Raw genomic sequence first — 18588 nt, 5'->3', positions numbered from 1 at the left:
CCAGATGTTTCTCCTATTAGAAAGCACAAATCTTTTTTTTTAGTTTAAGTTATAGAAATGCTTTCAATTTATTACTATTATTTTAAAAAATCTGATGCACATTTTCTTCTACATTTCTAGTAGAAGTCTAGCCAGAAACTTAGATATTAAACTATGGCCAAACTCTGAATACCATTTTAAATCTGGAGCTCTCAGACACCAGACCAAACCAATTAAAAAAGGTATCAGCTAAACTCTATGCTATCCTACCACCTTAAATCATTGACCAAATTTTCAAACTTGATGTTTTAGAGTAATTTCTAAAAAGGCCCTGGTCTAAGCTAAGGTCTCTCCTTCATTACCTTAAATCATCGATTTGTAGCCAGATCTCTTAAAATCAGTTTTTCTACACCTTGTCTGAATAGTTCATTATTCTCAAGTATCACAAGTAACAGTCAAGCCTTAAAACCATAATGTTGCATATTAATAGAATTAAAACCACTATTAGAGGTTGAAAATGCATTTTCTATAATTTTTACAATAGCATTTGCTACATTTTATTTAGTAAAGCAGCTTAATTCCAACGCCAGATTTAGTATTTACAACAGCTGAAAATAACTGCTGAGTTTTTGAGTGGGCAAGATCATCACCATAAATTAAGAGATCCTGATCTTTTATTGATTATTCATTTATGCAGTAGGATTTATTATGCAGTAGGATTTTAAGGGAATTATCTGAGTCAGGCCCTAGAGCAGGTTTCTCATTCACCAAACCAATCCTAGGCTACATCAGAGAAAAGCAGAGATGCAGATATCCACTAACTAACCTAGGCAACAAGAAATCTTGTCACTCAAAAACATACTACCATATCAGAGGTTCCTTCTCCCAAATTAGATTAGCTCCTCTCTGTACAGTAGGTCTACCTGTATTAAGGGCCAAGGCCTTGGCTCAAAATAAGCTGCGCATAATTGGCTAGTTTCTATTCAATTTTTTTCTCCCCAGTAGCATGAATAGTTAAGGGTATCTCTTGATTATAATAAAGCCAATGAAAAGGGTTATCAAAAAGATCAAGTTAAAAGGCAAATACGCACCCATGGGTGCACACACACACTCAGGTATTTCAAATATTTTCTCCAAAAGATCAAGTTGTAAGGCAAAAGAAAAATAACAACATTTTGAAATATAATTTAAACTTGGAATATTATGTAAAAAGTTCAACGTTAAAGGAAAGGGAGAGTGATAGAAACCTAGAAATTTTCTACCTGCTTCTCAAATAAACATAAAATAATTTATTTTTCAATGTATTAAAACCATAATAACCTTCAGTAAAAAGCTACATAGTCCATATTTAATTTTAAAGTGTTCATAGAGTATTTTTTCCAGATATGTATCTGCCTAGACATACATTTTTTAATAGCCAAGGAATGAGTTATCTTACCAATTCCAAAATATGAAAAAAAAAACACTAAGAAAATGTAAGGTTAACATACGCATATAAATACAAAGAAATGTATGTTATTCTACATAAGCAATTCTCTAAAACTTTCACATGGATTTTGCTAATATGTTTTGAAATCGACAAACCCTAAATAACCCCATACATACATAATTTTATTGGCTATCAATGTAACAGAATTGATTCCCTACTAAAAACTCGATTCCTACTACCTTAATATTTCCCCTAAGTGTATGACATAAAACATTGGTCCCTAGCCCTAGCTGGTTTGATTCAGTGGATAGAGTGTCAGCCTGCATACTGAAGGGTCCCACAGGTTCATTTCCGGTCAAGGGGTGTACCTGGGTTGCAGACTCGAACCCCCAGGCCCAGGTTGTGCAGGAGGCAACCAATCGATGTGCCTCTCTCACATCGATGTTTCTCTTTCTGTTCCTCCCTCTCCTTTTCACTCTCTCTAAAAATCAATGGAAAAATATCCGCAGGTGAGGATTAACAAAAAGAAACAACAAAAAAACAAAAAAGCACACATTGTTCCCTAGAAGATATTTCATGGGAAAGGGTTCTGCTGCTAAATAAATCTGAAAATCCCTGTACACTCAGACATCTGGAGCTGCACAAAGCACAGGAGTGCATTAAGAGCAGAGAAATCAAGGGAAAGAAAAAAAGCCTGCTTGTTTCTTGTTTTATTTATATCCACTTCTCCCACTCATGTTTAACAACAAAATCTTTTGTTAGGTTGAAACTAATATTTCACAGAACATACTTGGAAGAAACAGCTTCTCCAATTACTTTTCTAAAACTGCTGTATGTACCTTGCACTTTGTACCAAGGTTAGTAATAATACTCTAGTACAGTGTTTTATATTTGCTCCTCAAATGTTACCATTTTCAAGTCTTGCAGGTAAGTTAAAACCTTTTAAAAAAATCTTATAAGACTACCTAGATGAAGAATTCTCTTTTATACTTACCTTTCTATAATGCTTGTCACTTTCAGGTCCATGATCTGTTGCTCTAAATGTGGTTTCTCCAGATGAACCTTCAAGATAAATACACAGTCCTTTAAATTCTCCAATGATGTCAACAATCTAAATTACAAATTATGTTTAGTTAAGATGTCCCCATTTTCCCCTCCTTTGCCCCCCTCCACACAGCCCCTGCCCCACCCCAGGCCTTTCCCACACTATTGTCTGTGACCATGGGCTTTGCCTATATGAATATATGTTCTTTGGTTAATCTCTTCCCATCCCCTCTGCACCCTTCCCCTCTGAGATCTGTCATTCTGTTCTATGCATCCATGTTTCTGGGCCCATTTTGTTTGTTGGTTTATTTTGTTCATTAGATTCCACATATAAGTGAGATCATGTGATATTTATCTTTCTCTAACTGGTTTATTTCGCTTAGCATAATACTCTCCAGGTCCATCCATGCTGTCACAGTCAATAATAATAAAAAAAATTTTTTTAAATGGTAAATGGATTTTAGAGTATCCCTTTTTTGGAAAGTTGTTTTTATTTTAAGGAACATACTAGTAACCCATGCAATAAAAAAAAAAATGTTTTTTTAATTGTAGCATGTGTTTAACCTATTTTTAAAAATATCACTGGAAATTACAATAAAAAATAAGACAGTCTTTGATAAGAAGTACTGTACATGAGTGTACTTACAGTTCAGCCATATACCAATGCCATTATGTAAAGATTACATACAGTAAAAAAATAAATTTAAAATGTCACCTATGACAGGACAGATGAGACAAACTAAAATTACTTTTCATTTCAATTATCAAAAACAATCAGATCAATTTCAAGAAAATATTCTGGTAAAGCAAACTCTCTTTTTAATAGCTTTTATCTTAAAATACAGATACATATTTAGGAATTTTAGTTTTACTACAAAATTATTATTTTATTATTTTGACCTGAAGGAGAATGAATTTGCCCAATATAGTTCTGGGGTTTTGAAATTCAACATAAGCAGCATTATAAATTTGGTCTGAAATTTTATTTGCAAGTAGTTTATTAGAAGCATTTAGAAGGCATGTTAAGATCAGCAAAAATGTCTGTTTACACACCTAACAAGAGAAGTAGGTCAGAAGCTCCTATGATTTCACTAACCAATTTGTGACCTGTGAAAAATCAGCAAAAAGGGAAATAGAAATGTAAAATTTTAACAGGAATAAGCAAAGATGTCTGAGATCTCAGGTTGTATATCAAGATAGGGTAGTAATTGGGCAAATACACCAGGATTAACCTTAGTAAATTCTACTCATTATGGTCCATCATAATAAATTTGTTTTAAAATCACCAAATTGACTCTAATCCATTATGAAAAGCAAACACATAGGAAGTCTCATCTACTTGTCAAGAACAAGTAATATTTTTTCCCTCACTGTCTAAGGTCTAGCTTAAGTTGTTGCAAACTTTCATTCTGTTGGGCTAAAAAAAAAAATTAAAATCACTGCACAACAAAACTTTATGGTTTATGTTTTTTGTTTTAAAAAAACTGTTTCATTTGTACTAAATGTTTTCATTTAAAAGATGGAAATAAACAAGTGAATACACCTAATTATTTTTCCTCTGTGGTTACTAACATTTTAAATGAAATCAAACACAGGTCTTTCCTTACCTGTGGTGAAAAAGTCCTTCAATAAGCTGAGGCTTTCAACAATCTTGTCAAAGTCAGGAGCCAACTTTGCAAGGTCCTCTGAATCAGGGAGAGATTTTCTAATTTTCTCTGGAGGAGACACACACACAAATAACCTTATTCATAGTTTCAAAGTAATAATTTAACTATTAAAACATTAATAAAATTTAAATATCATGATATATAAATTTAAACTCCCATTTTCTCCTTATTACAATGAAGGCTGCTACATATATTTGAAACAATGTGTAATTCTAATGATATTCCACGAGCCATAAAATTTAAAATAAAAGACTCACCGAACAAATGGCTTAGATGGAGACCTTCAATTTATAAGTTAAATGCCTTGAGACAGAAACACTGTATTAACAATGTTAACAATAGATTGGAATCAGAAGTACTTTTTGGGAGGAAGTCTAAGCAAAGAGGCAAAGAATCAAAGGAAACAAGAGAAAAACATCTCTTACAGTACCTGGCCTAACTAAAAAACGTGATCATATTCCAGCTCAAGCTCAAGAACAGAATTTCCATTACTTCTCTCCCTCTTTTCATAGTCTGTTACCAACTGGAAATAATTAAGAGTCCAGGGAAGCTTTTATTTTATTTGAGTTGGCTTTATTTATAAAAGGGTCAAAGCATTTATTTTTGTTTAAAAACATTCAACAATTTTGTCCAAGTCTGGTACAACTTTACAGTGACTTCTGAATTAGGAAGGGCTTTTCTCATTTTCTCTGGAGAAGACCAAACACATAAATATTCTCAAAATAAGAATATATGCCAACTATTATTCTAAGTACTGTAAAAGCATTAACTTGCTTACTCTTCAGAGCAACTTCACAAAATAGCTATCAGCAACCCTATTTTATATATGAGGAACTGGGGTACAAAGGTTATGTAACTGGACCCAAGCACATAGCAAAGAAGTAGGGCAGGCAGGTTTTAAGTCTAGTTTAGGTTCAGAATCCAGGTTCTCAGACACTACACCATGGTATTGGCAAATGTATTGAGTTAAAAACCAATCCTCACGAATATCCTACATAATAAAGAGATAAAATGCAAATTGACCATCACATCCTCACAAGATGGCTGCATACGACCAGGCCAGCAGGGGGGTTAGAGAGGGAACGACCAAACAACTGAACAAGCAGGCTGCATGGGGCGACCAGGCCAGCGGGGGAGGGGGGGCTGTGAGGGGCAACCAGGCCGACAGGGGGGGCAGTTAGGGGCAACCAGGCCGGCAGAGGGGGGCAGTTGAGGGCAACCAGGCCAGCAGGGGGGGCAGTAAGAGTGACCAGGCTGGCAGGGCGGGGCAGTTAGGAGTGACCAGACCGGCAGGGAGGGTGCAGCTGGGGGCAACCTGGCCGGCAGCAGGGGGAAGTTAGGGGTGACCAGGCAGGCAGATAGGTAAGCGATTAGGAGCCAGCGGTCCAGGATTGTGATAGAGATGTCCGACTGCCGGTTTAGGCCCGATCCCCGGGGATCGGGCCTAAACCGGCAGTCGGACATCCCCTGAGGGGTCCTGGATTGGAGAGGGTGCAGGCTGGGCTGAGGGGGAAACCACCCCCCCCCATGCACGAATTTTGTGCACCGGGCCTCGAGTTAGAAAAATAACTTGAAAGAGTACTTTTTTGCAAATACCTTTGTCAACACAGCACAATTTTATCTTTAAGAAAGTGGTGTGAATAAGTGTAGTAAGACATTAATTCCACTCCCATGTCCACCTAAGCTAATAAATTAAAAAGATTTTAAAAAGAGACTGAGAAAAATAATTTCATCCAAAATGTTTTTTTAAAGATCACCATGACTTACTGACCATCACAACTATCAAATATACTTTTGTTCACCTACCTATTGTTAGAAGGGGGAAAGTGGCTGACAATAGTGAGAAATTACTCTGGACACTGGCAGACTTTCAAAGAACCTGGTTACCAAAAACAGAGGTAACCAAGGTATCCAATCAAAAAGAGCTAGTTAAGTGGGTTATGGTGCATCAGTTCTGGGTATCATACAAATTAAAAATGATGTTAGAGAAGGCTGATTGGCAGTATGGAAAATGCTAACAAAATGTGTTAGGTAGCAAAAGATAAGAGAGCTAAGTGTATGTTGACTATGATTATAATTTTTAAAAAGGAAGCGAAAATATTAACCACATACACAGAACTGGTACAATTAAAAGAGAACGCTCCATAAAGACAATGGCAGCTTTGTCAAAGTGATGAACTAGTGGATACTTTTCTTTTTCTCATAAATGTTTTCTTTGTTATTCTATTATTTTTATCATTAAAATAAAACTACTACACATTCAACTCAAGAGTTAGGAAACTATCTCAACACTACTAGTTCTTTGTCCTATAGATATGACAAAAAAATTTGATGATACAAACCTATATCGATATACTCATCAATTTCCCAAATAATGTCAGGCACAATCCATTTATAGTCACTAAGGTCTGGTATCATATCTTTCCATTGATCAAAAGTCTAAAAGATAAGAAAGAATGCCAATCAAATGCTCTGTATGCTATATAAAAATATAAGAAACACTATTTTAATGAAAACATGCTAATCTACTAAGAATGATACATTATGTTCAAAAGTTCTAGCAACAAAGTGGCCTCAACTCTTCTAAAAACAAATCGGCAAGCAAGCACACAACAACGTAAATGTTCCTTTTCTTTCTGCACTAAAGAAAAATGTAAAAATACAAAATATATTCTCATTCAAACAGATTTTATGATGTGGCTTTAAACAACACTGTGGAATAGAAGGAAGACACACCAGGGGTCAGGACATGGTGTCTGTGGTACCAGCCACGAAGTGGCTGCATAAATACACCACTAAGTTTCCTATCTGTGCCACTAAATGGCAAAGCTGAAAATCAAACCAAGTGTTCTCACTCCCAGCACAGTGTTTCTTCTACTAAGTTTTTTTTTTTTAATCCTCACCCAAGGATATGTGGTTTTTTAAAAAATGATTTGAGAGAAAGAGAGGGAGGGAAACATTGATGTAAGAGAGAAACATCCATTGGCTGCTTCCCATACACACCCTGACCTGGGATCCAACCAGCAACCTAGGTATTTGCCCTGACTGAGAATCGAACCTGCAACCCTTCCTTTGGTGCACTACGTTCCAACCAACTGAGCCACCACAGCCAGAGCTCCACTGGGCCATTTTTACCTCCAATACTTATAACTAAAATTTGGAAGGCATTTTCCTATTGCTACACACCACTGAAATAACCCAGCATAATCCTGGCGGTGTCACTGTTGGTTGGAGCATCCTCCTGTGCACCAGAAGGTCATGGGATTGATTTTGAGTCAGTCACATACCTGGGTTGCAGCTGGATCCTGGTCAGGGCTTGTGCAGAGGCAGCCAATAACCAACCGTTGTATCTTTCTCACATCGATGTCTGTCTGTCTGTCTGTCTGTCTGTCTGTCTGTCTCTCTCTCTCTCTCTCTCTCCCCCTCCATCTCTAAGATCAATCAAGCAATAAAAATCTAGCATATAGTAGAGACATAATAAATATTTAAACATCCAATTATATTTTCTTGGACTAAAGAAAAATTACTTATGCTATAAAACCTTAATATAATCATGCTGAGTAATTGGAAAAGCAGTAGGAATGTTAAACTCACCTTTTTGGCTGTATAACCACCCCCAACAGCAGATCCCAGTACGAGATACCGAAGTTTTAAGAGTCTTGCAGCTAATCTCGCTGGCCAAAAATTCCTGTGGGGCTGGTAGCCATATTTAATCGGAGAAAGTTTCAATTTACGTAAAGGATGGTTAGTTAGAGAGGAAAACTGATGAAATGATGTCCTGAATTGGGTTCTATGAAGCTTTGAAGTAGGATGATGTGAATGATAAATACTTCGTGAAACCAGATGCACTTTTTGTAGTGGCAGGCTTCCTTTTATTCCAGAGCTATGTTTCACTAAGGATTGGCAGACTTCACTGAAAGAAAAATGGGTATGGGAGAAAGATCAGACAGGGTAACAATGCAAAGGGAATGCGATAAAAAGAACAACATACAACAGGGAAAACACACACGCATACCCAAGCACATATGGCCAAACACCAAGTGAGGAAACTGAGAAGATGGCCATCTCTAAACCAGGAAGCAGGCCCCCACCAGATACCAGATTTGCTGCAGCATGATCTTCTTAGCTTCCAGAACTATGAGAAATAAATATCTGTGCTTAAGCCACCCAGTGTATGGCAATTTCTTATAGCAGCCGGAAATCACAAAGACACAACGTTAGATCAGAAGTGAAGAGAAAGGATGATCATATTTTAGTTGCCCAGATATAAGAAAGAAGAAACTAAAGTGAGGTAGCAGCAGTGAGAAAGAAAAGGGTAAGGTAGATACCAGAATGACAGACTAGCCATAAGAGAAGAGGTGCTGGAAACTGATCATGGTCTCACTAATTAGAAAGGTGTGGACAAGGAAGCTGGAAGGCTGGTCAACCTTGAAGCTCTGAAAGGTCAGAGCCAACCACTCCCTATCTAATTAAGACAATGGTAACTGAGGCAACTTCCCCACCAAATAATCATGTAAATCCTAACTGATAAGATAATTTGTCTGTTACTGGAATTACCTGCCTAAGGGCAATGGGTGTATCCCAAACCTGAATAAAAAGGATGGCAAGGCCAAAGCAAGGCATAGTCCTCCCACTAGAGGTGGGCTCCTGCCTGGCCCCCAATATTCCCAAATTAATACTTTTCTAGTCTCTTTCATTTGTGTGCGGCCTTCTCCAGAACCCGAACCCTGAACCTGAACCCTGAACCACGCGGGACGTGAAAGGGGTTCCCTCAAAGAGGAAAGAAGAGTAAGTAATAACCATGAGGTTTTACCTGGGCAACTAAAGTTACCACTTACAGATATAAAAAACTCAAAAGATGAATCAACTGTGGGAATAGTTCATGGTTCCATATTTAGCTCAAATTTCTTTCAACTCTACTCCTACATCCACTTTTCTTTTGAATTAGATAAAACTTTGGTTTCAATCACAGCTTCATTGCTTACTAGTTGGGCAATCAAAGGCAAATTATGAATTTACCCAAGCCTGTTTTTCAATCCATTTAAATGAAATAATAGCTATATCAGAGAGTTGCAGTCAGTAATCACTAATTCAAATATCTTATTCTCAGGCCACGATTCCCTTTCACTACAACCAACTTTTACCTTATGGAACAACCAAATTACTGATACGTCTATCTTCTTACCTATTAGTTTCTATATTATCTACTTACCCACTTACCCATCTTAAATCCCCTAATTCATAGTGTCAATACATCTTGTGCAAATACTCCAGACTCCCTTGCCACCTGGCTTTTTGTTTTAACTGGCAAAATATAAACCCTGGATGATCCTTGTTATAGCTCTTCTCCCTGTCTGACCAGGGGAATGAAGCGCTACTGAAGAATATCCCACCCTACTGGACAGACATGTCACCTAGGCTCTCAAGACTGTCGGACAGTCTTATTTCATTTCTCTTGTCAATACATTCTTCTACTCTCTGCTAGAACTATCTCAGACATTTTCCACTCTCCTCTAGCCTCCCACGTCTCCCCATACTTCCTCCAACTCTCTGTAGATGACATGCCCCCTACTGCACTGAGAAAATGGAAAGTCATCAGAGGAAACATGCTATCCACCTACTGCAGCTACAACTATATCCTCTAGCTCCCCCGCTCCCTACAGCCCCTGTGAGATTACAGCAAGCACTCCTCCTCCCAGAGAATCCTTATTTCAAACTCTCTTTCTCCTGCCTTTTAAGGAATCAAAAGTCAAGTCTCTCTCACCTTAAAGGAAGGGAAAAAAGGACCCATTTCATTTCTCTACCTACTCATTAGAAGTCAAATCAACCTGATTTTCATTTGTATCATTTCAGTGAAATGGCTCCTATAGAGAGTGCCAAAAGCTTTCCACTAGACATTTGGTTTTTCTATTCCCATTTTAATTCTCTCTACAATATTTGACAATGTTGACACCTCACTGTAGGAATTCTCTCTTCCTTGGCAATCTCTAGTTTTACTCTTACCTCATTGGTCACTACTTTTCACTTGCCTCCTCCCCAACTACCATACCTTTTAAATGTTAGTAGTTTATGAAAGTCAAGATCTAAACCCACTTCTCTTCTTACTGTATATATTCTTCCTAGGCAATCTTCTCCACATCTATTTCCTTGATTACCATCTACATACTCATGTTCCTCAAATTTATGCCTAATACTAATAATTAACGTCCAGATCCTGCTGTCCAACTGCCTACTCAACATTTCTACTTAGATATAAAAAAATACCTCAAATTCAAGATATCCAAAACCTTGTTATCTCTCCTCCTCCTCCCACCCCCACTAAACCCTGATCTTCTTCCAGTATTCCTTATATCAGAAAACGGCATAAGCAGCACCTACCCAGTTACATAAGCCACAAACCTGGGGATCATTCTTAATCCTCCCTCACCCTCAAGTTCTGTTAATTCTACTTCAACACAGATCTCAAATCTCCCCCTTCTCCCATCTCCACTAATATCATTCCTTACATGAGTGACTACTATGGTCTGTACCAAGGTGTTCTCTCCACCAGAACACTCTTCTGAAATATAAATCTGACCACTGTCAACGCCCGCCCCCCCCCCCCACCCCCCCCACCCCCCCCCGCATTAAGAATAAAATCCAAACTCCTAGTCTATCAAGGCTTCCATGGTCTGGTGCCCATCTCTCTCCCTCTCACCTCCAGACAGGTTTTCATCTAGTGCCATACTCCATCCCATATCAGGGCCTTAATTCCTACTGTTCTTGGACAAACTCTTCTATTTGCTTAACTCCTGTTACTTCTACTAGAACTAGTTTCTCGTCAACCATTCCTCCTTTCCCTGAACTTCATTCTTATTCAAGTCCCCCTGCTACAGTTCTTGGCTCCCTGTATTTTTCTTCAGTGCTTATGAAATTTATATTATCTAATTATTGAATTAATAATTTTCTCTGCCATTAAATTGCAATCTCCATAAGGTCTGTTTTGCTTACCATTGTATTTCTAAGCCTAGCCCAATGCCTCACAAATAGTAGACACTCAATAATTTTGCTTAATGAATATATGTTTTTGGGGTAATTAAGTAGCAAATTTTTTAAAAAGGTGAAAGAACCAAGCAAAGATCACAGAAAAAATGCTCAATAAATGTCAACATTAATTGCACTAACCTCCATGAATGTATGAATGAATAGCTCTTTAACCCTAAAAAATTATTTGCAGTTTTTAGAAAAAAGTTCATCCAAATATATAACCAAAACAGATGAACTGCAGGACTGAGTAGTCATATCCTTAAGATGTTTTTTTTATTTTATAGTAAGTCCTCACTTAATGTCATTGATAGGTTCTGGTTCTGCAACCTGAAGCCAAATGAGGCATAATAAAACCAGTTTTACCATAGACTAAACAAGAATTAAGTTCCTACAGCATCTGGCATCTCATCAATGTTATAATGAAACAACGCTGAATTCTTATTCAAGAGCTTGCTATACTTTCTCCATCCTTTATTTCCAAACACCTAAAATTCCTACTTCCACAATGGTGGCAGAAATAGGTATGGGTGGGGGAAAAGATAGAGTGCATGGTAGTCCAAGTCAGGAACTACATATAAAATGTTTTTCAATTAGTCCCCTGGAAGAGATAGTTGATGCAAAGCAAAATCCTCGTGCTCGAAAAGGCATCCTCAAAGATTACTTCTAGAGCTTCTAATTCATAAGGGTGATCTAAAAGATCAATGCTCATACAAGACTTTTTCTCAATAGCATCCTTTGAAATATTGATAAGAGAATGAAAACAGGAGAAGAAATTGAGATTTACTGAAGCACCAACTGGGGAAAGGTGGTTTGGGTCACCCTCCACACTATTCCAATGCAGCTGAGTGTTAACAGCAATACTTGTCTCTACACTAAGCAATCTGGCAAGGAAGAGCTAAGACTCATGAAAGTGTGTGTGTGTGTGGGGGTGGGGGGGGGGGGGGCAGGGGAGGATAAAAAGGGAGGGTCGGGATTTTCCCATTCCCAGAGTGGGCCCCAACAATACTAGTATTTGTAACAACATCAGATAGCCTGCCCACTCCCTAAAGACTCTAAAATGAAGCCTGTTTGTTGACATATCATATACCTAAAACAGTTTGCTAAATCAGCCTTTTCATTCAGAGGTAACCCACACAGGCATCTATATACATCATTAGTCCTTCATGTTTAAATATGATTAGATAACTAGGCTCTTATAGAAAATCAGCAACTCTTAAAATGAGGACTAAGATAAACAACATTGTTAATCTTAGAAAAAGTGATGATACAAAATTCTAATAATATTCTCAGGGGGCTTCTTAAAGATACTGCAGACACAAAAAATAGAAGCAGGTTGTATTAAAAATAGCAACTAGAGAATAATACAAAATTTACAGAATTACACATCTTTTAAGAGTTCAATAAATTTTAAAAAGGAGTTCATGAATATTAAAGCTGTAAAGGCCAACATAAAATAAAGAACAGAAACACCACACAATGATTTAAGGAAATTATCCAGAACTTAGAATATAAAGAAATGAATAGAAACCATAAGAGAAAAGTTAAGTGATTCAGAGGAGTGGTATCCAAAATGGGGTGTGTGTGGAATGCAATCCGGTATTCCCAAAATGATCTACTGGGATTCAGGAAGAAAGTACCAAAGCTTCTAGATACAGGTTGTTTTGTTTTGTTTTGTTTGTATCTTGTCCTTCAAGACTATATTAGGGTCAATTTATAATGTAAATAATTAATTAGTACAGAGGTACATTTATAATTTTTTTTAAAGTGTGCATATACACAGATTTTAGTACATGCATATTTCTCCAACAGATGATAGATACAGATCATGTTTTGGAAATCATGAACAATTTCCATATAATACATGTCTAAAAAGAAAAACAATATTCACATAATAGATATCTAAAAAGAAAAGAAAAAAAAAATAGGAAAAATAAAAGGAAAACAATCCTATCTAATAAAAGAGTACTATGCAAATTAACCATCACTCCGCCACACCCACAAGCCACGCCCACCAGCCAATCAGGAGCAAATATGCAAATAAACCCAACCAAGATGGCTGCGGCCACAGAGAGCAGGAGGGAGGCTTGGGTTTTCCCGGCAATGGAGGAAGCCAAGCTTTCCGCGTGCCCTTGCCGGCCTAGGCCTCCACTCAAGGCTACAACGTTTCAATGATAAAAGATACATATATCCAAACAGAAATGGCTGCAGCCACGGAGCTGGAAAGAGCAGGAGGCTAAGGTTGCCCCCGGCAATGGAGGAAGCCAAGCTTTCTGCACACCCTGGCCAGCCCAGGCCTCTGCTTAAGACTACAAAGTTTCAATTATAGAAGATACAAAAGTCCCAACAGAAATGGCTGCTGCCACAGAGCAAGCAGAAGGCTTGGCTCCGCTCCAGGCTACAAAGTTTCAATTGTAGAAGATAAATAAAACCAGATACCAGGGCCTCTGCTTGGGTCACTGGGGGGCGTGGCCGGCCTGCAAAGCACCACAGGCCCCTCGCCCAGGCCGCTCCACGCCCCAAGGGAACCCCCACCCTGATCAGGAACACCCTTCAAGGCAAACCAGCTGGCCCCCACCCGTGCACCAGGCCTCTTATCCTATCTAATAAAAGAGTAATATGCAGATTGACCATCACTCCCACACACAAGATGGCTGCCCCATGTGGTCAAAGATCCTGCCCCCATGTAGACACAAGATGGCCACCACAAGATGGCCAGCAGGGAAGGGCAGTTGGGAGAGACCAGGCCTGCAAGGGAGGGCAGTTGTGAGCGATCAGGCCAGCAGGGGAGGACAGTTGGGAGGGACCAGGCCTGCAAAGGAGGGCAGTTGGGGACGATCAAGCCTGCAGGGGAGGGCAGTTAGGGGTGACCAGGCTGGCAGAGGAGGGAAGTTGGGGGGTGACCGGGCCTGCAGGGAAGGTAAGTTGGGGGGGACCTAGGCCTGCAGGGGAGAGCAGTTGGGGGGGACCAGGCCTGCAGGGGAGGGCAGTAAGGGGTGACCAGGCCTGCAGGGGAGGGCAGTTAGAGGGGACCAGACCTGCAGGGGAGGGCAGTTAGGGGCAAACAGGCTGGCAGGGGAGTGGTTAGGCATCAATCAGGCTGGCAGGGGAGTGGTTAGGGGGTGACCAGGCTGGCAGGCAGAAGCAGTTAGGGGCAATCAGGAAGGCAGGCAGGCGAGCAGTTGGGAGCCATCAGTCCTAGATTGTGAGAGGGATGTCCAGATTGGAGAGGGTGCAGGCTAGGCTGAGGGACACCCCCCCTCCCCGTGCACAAATTTTGTGCACCGGGCCTCTAGTAAAGAAATAAAAGAAGAAATATTTCCCAGAACTGAAGAAAGAATCTTTTTAACAGAAAGGCCTACTGAATGTCAGACCAGATGACTGGGGGTTAGGAGTGGGAGGGTAAAGAGTGGGAAAGGGGTAAGACCCACACCTGGACAAAGCCTTGAGAATTTTAAGTTAAGGCCAAAATCCTAAAAGCTTCCTTCTATGAAGGGAAAAACAGGATACCTACAAACACAAAAATCGGATTGTCCTGACAGTTTGTATTAATAACAAAGAATGATCGGGAAAAAAAAAATAGCAATACCTTTACAGTCCTGAAGGATTTTGAACAGACTTCCATATTCAGCCAAACTAAAAATCAAACATGAACCAACATAAGGTTTTCACCCCTGAAATCATCTGTTCTCTCTCATCTACACGATCCCAAGATGTATTTATTTTTTCAACAATTTTACACCAATATTTATTGCACCTAAATAAATGTTGGTCATTGATCTCCTTACATGTCCATCATCATATATTTAGATAAATGTTTCAAAAAATGTTTCTGTTCCCATTTGTTAAAGAATAGGAAATTAAATGTACTTCTTCATAACACGCAGAGGAAGCATGTTGTATGTTGCATAACAAAAGACATTCCAGAGCTTGGGGTTTTGACTTTTCCCATCTCTACTTCTGCAGGTAGCTAAACTGTGTTATCAACGTAAGATGCCATTATTAATCCAAAATCTATGGAGTCCACAGTAACTTTAGAATTAATTTAGCCCAACAGCATCCACCTGAATAAACAGATATCAGTTATCAATTTGTTTTTAAATTCAATTTTAAAGTTTTTCCTACAGATATTAATTGCTTCAGCAAAGCATGCTATTTTCTGCAGTCTTTCCTAATATTTAAAGAAAACTAGATGTTTCTCCAGTAAATACTGAGTAGAAATAAAAAGGTTGTAAATAACTTTAGTATTGAGGACTGTGGATTTACTCAGAAATTAGAATTTAATGGAATTAGAAATAATTTATTCAACTATTCTATTTGACAAAACTATAACTATTGTATGCTATCCAGTTCTGAATTTAAACTCAAGATAAACTTCACAAAATAAATGGATTTTATTCTTTATACATACTATAAGTTATCTAAACTATTTTAAACGTTCTGAAAAAAATTCAAGACAAGTGTTTACAGACTGAGTTAAATCGGGAAAACCAAGTTTTTTTCAGCCTTGCTTAAAGTATATTACTTTTTATCAAATGCCTGCAAGAATGAGTGAATTCTAAAGGTATCTGAGGATATTAAAATACAACTACAAGTAAAGATAGGCATTTAGATACCATTAAAGTGCATATAGTAACCCACAGAAATGAAAAGTCCTCTATGACTTGCTACTTAGGATTAAACAGGCCAGGGCAACAATAACAGTGTGATTAGAAAGGTGGTGCCACATTTCCCACCTTGCATCCCAAACCAAGACTCCTTCCCTAAACTTTGAAAAAGGCTGCTCTTAAGAGGGTATCTCTAATCTCCATCTCTGCCACCGTAGGCGTCACTGCTGCAGACTTGACTCCCAAATCGCGTTCGCTCAGTGAACTAGGGCAAGAGGCAGAGTCCCCTCCATCCGGGAGAAGAGCGCGAGGACCCGCGGGAGCAAGTATGCCCGGCGTGGAGAGAGAAGAGTTGAGAGAGACGCGGAAAAGGTGGCACACAGATAGAACCAAAGACCGGGGAGGGAGAGGGCAAAAACAAGAAGCAACCGGAGACAGAGATGACGGCGAGGTCAGAAGGGTGAAAAGGGCAGGGGCAACCGAGACAGGCCAAGGCTGCAAGGCGCCCAGAGCTTCGAGGGGCACAGGAACTGGGACAAGGACAGTGCAGGAGCTGGCAGTTTAGGTAAGCCCAGTGAGGGCTCCAGTCCCTCCGGGCCCTCAAGAACATCCCGGAATCCTCCAACCCCCTGTACTGAGGGTTATCTGCACATCTGTTAGTATGATGGGGCAAACCCGGTTTCCAGAGGCCCTAGAAATAACGGGGCCAGGTCGCAGCCTGCACTTACCAGGCCACGGCGGCCCGGCGTAGACGCCACATCCCTCCGGCGAGGAGGTCACACCGGCGCTGAGACGGCCAGGCGGGAGCCGGGTGTCAGCCCCAGTCTGGCTCCTGCTCCAGGAATAACCCAGGAAAGGGCCCTGGGCAACAAGGACACAGAGAAGCCACTGCGGCCCTCCCAATGGCGCATGGACTTCCGCGAGAGCCCGCCCGGCACCCGTACTCGGTCCGTCAGGCAAACAACCACCCCCACGCTTTCTGGGAGTGCAGCGTAATCGGTCCGGGCAGGACTCGCGCATGCGCTCGGAGCCCAGGCAAATCTACTTTCCCTCCCCCAACCCGCTCCGCCGGCTTGGTTTCCGGGTTGGAATTCTGAGCCCTGCGGCTTGAAGACTAGAGCTGGGGAGTGAGTGAGGAGTCGGGGGTGTTTGCGCTGGTACGGACGATGGTGAGGGGCTTGGACTCGGGATCGATAAATTCTCACTGGTTGGTACCAATTTGAGAACATTGAGGTATTGAGGGAGCCTGGAGAATTCTTCGGAGTACAAAATGCGGACAATAATAGACTAGTAAAAACCAACGGCTGCTCCTTTGTCCCAGTCTTTCTTTCGGCGCCTTTGTTTACAAAGCACTTTCCTATCTTTAGAACAATCCCAGGGAGGCGGGAAGAAGAGTCTCAGACAGATCGGAAGGTCTCGTCTGAAAGGGGCTCAGGTCAAGTAGGCCAGTTATGGGATTGGAATAAGCTTGTGCAGTTTATAAAGGCATCAAACATGAGTTTGTCCAGTCAGTCTTTAACCGGCTTTCGTCTGGTTTTTAATTTCACCAATTTGTTGAAAGGGTTCGTGTCAATGTCTAACAATCCCACGCTGTCAGTGGTCGCTGACCTCGCAGCATTCAGCTCAGAATGTGGGGTGCTCGGCCCTCTCCGGAGTCAGCTGCCCTTCTTGGTTTTCGGGACATTACATTCTCCTTTTTATCCCCGCTCTCTCTTGCTGGTTCCTCCTCCTCTCCCAAACCTCTCAATGTTGGAGGGACCCAGATCTCAGAGATCTTGGGCCCCCTTCCCCTTTCTGTCTTCATTCTTTTTCTAAGTAACCTGGGAGTGTTCTATGGCTTTAACCCACTCCCACCCCCACGCCCCACCCCCCTTTTTTTACCCTCTTCAACTCATCATTTTGGTTTTATGAGGAAACTGGGATTCATTAAAGGAATATGACCTATGAAAGGTAATGAAGGCGGTTGGTCGCAGAGCCAAAATTAAAGTACCCTGTGAACCTGCTTCACTTCAAGGGCATCACTCCCCTCCCCCAAACACAAAGCACAAAACAATTTCCTTTCAGATCAGAATCCTGAGTTAGTATCTATCCATGCACAACAGCACCCAGTATAGACTCAGTCATAGCAAACTTTCCAAATTCAGGATTCTGGGGATTTTTTTTTTATTATGTTTATTGTGGTGACTGTTTTAATGGCAGGCCCAGATAGGAACTTGCTCTAATGACCTGTGCAAACTAGATCTTTCCAGGATTGTAGAGCTGCACAAAAATTTGTTTCTGTTACTTGCTAGTTGTTTGTGGGATTGTGTGTGTGTGTGTGTGTGTGTGTGTGTGTGAGTGTGTGTGTTTCAAGAATAAGAGAAACCAAGTAATATCAACCCCTTTCATACATGGGTCATCTTTACATTATACAAAACCATTGTTTTGTGATTATATCTCTAGGCATCTGTCCTACTGAAACACTCCCAGTATGTGCAAAGATGTATGCATGATGATGTTTATTTCTTCATTGCATGACATAGCAAAAGGTTGAAATCAATAAGGCAAATTGAACACTTTAAGAGTTTGTTTGATAAAAAAAATTGATTTGAGTCAGGCAGTGACAAACTGGAAGTGGTTGGGAGTGCTCCACCAACAGCAGCTAGGTGGAACACTTCTCTAATCACCAGGAAGTAAAGCACAAAATTATTTGATGGGCTATAGCTTAAGTGGTTGCCTTCTTTGGGAAAGCCTAGTTGGCCGTTTGTGATTGGTTGTCTCAGGTTTTAATTTATTAACCTTAAAGCATTTACAAGCTCGCGTTTGGGGTTGCTTTGTAGGCTGACAAGGCATTTAAACA

At 40.2% G+C, this 18588-nt stretch overlaps 1 protein-coding gene across 2 annotated transcripts in view; it reads right to left on the bottom strand.

Moving 5' to 3' along the window:
- The window catches only part of OPA1 (OPA1 mitochondrial dynamin like GTPase), a 92934-nt gene extending 76242 nt beyond the window's left edge, over positions 1-16692 (bottom strand). Inside the window, exons 1-6 of one of the 2 annotated variants that reach the window (XM_054713836.1) lie at positions 16478-16692; positions 7714-8032; positions 6462-6558; positions 4060-4167; positions 3506-3559; positions 2403-2470 (exon numbers count right to left, since the gene is read on the bottom strand). In XM_054713836.1, coding sequence (XP_054569811.1) covers positions 2403-2470; positions 3506-3559; positions 4060-4167; positions 6462-6558; positions 7714-8032; positions 16478-16509 — 678 coding nt within the window. In that variant the 5' untranslated portion in view covers positions 16510-16692. The remainder of the gene's footprint in view (positions 1-2402; positions 2471-3505; positions 3560-4059; positions 4168-6461; positions 6559-7713; positions 8033-16477) is intronic. The other variant, XM_054713837.1, reaches the window with a different exon arrangement.
- Positions 16693-18588: the final 1896 nt, after the last annotated feature.

Source organism: Eptesicus fuscus, chromosome 3 (assembly GCF_027574615.1).
Source record: "Eptesicus fuscus isolate TK198812 chromosome 3, DD_ASM_mEF_20220401, whole genome shotgun sequence".
Taxonomy (NCBI): domain Eukaryota; kingdom Metazoa; phylum Chordata; class Mammalia; order Chiroptera; family Vespertilionidae; genus Eptesicus; species Eptesicus fuscus.
Note: the sequence above shows the minus strand (reverse complement) of the source record. Positions and strands in the feature narration are given on the sequence as shown.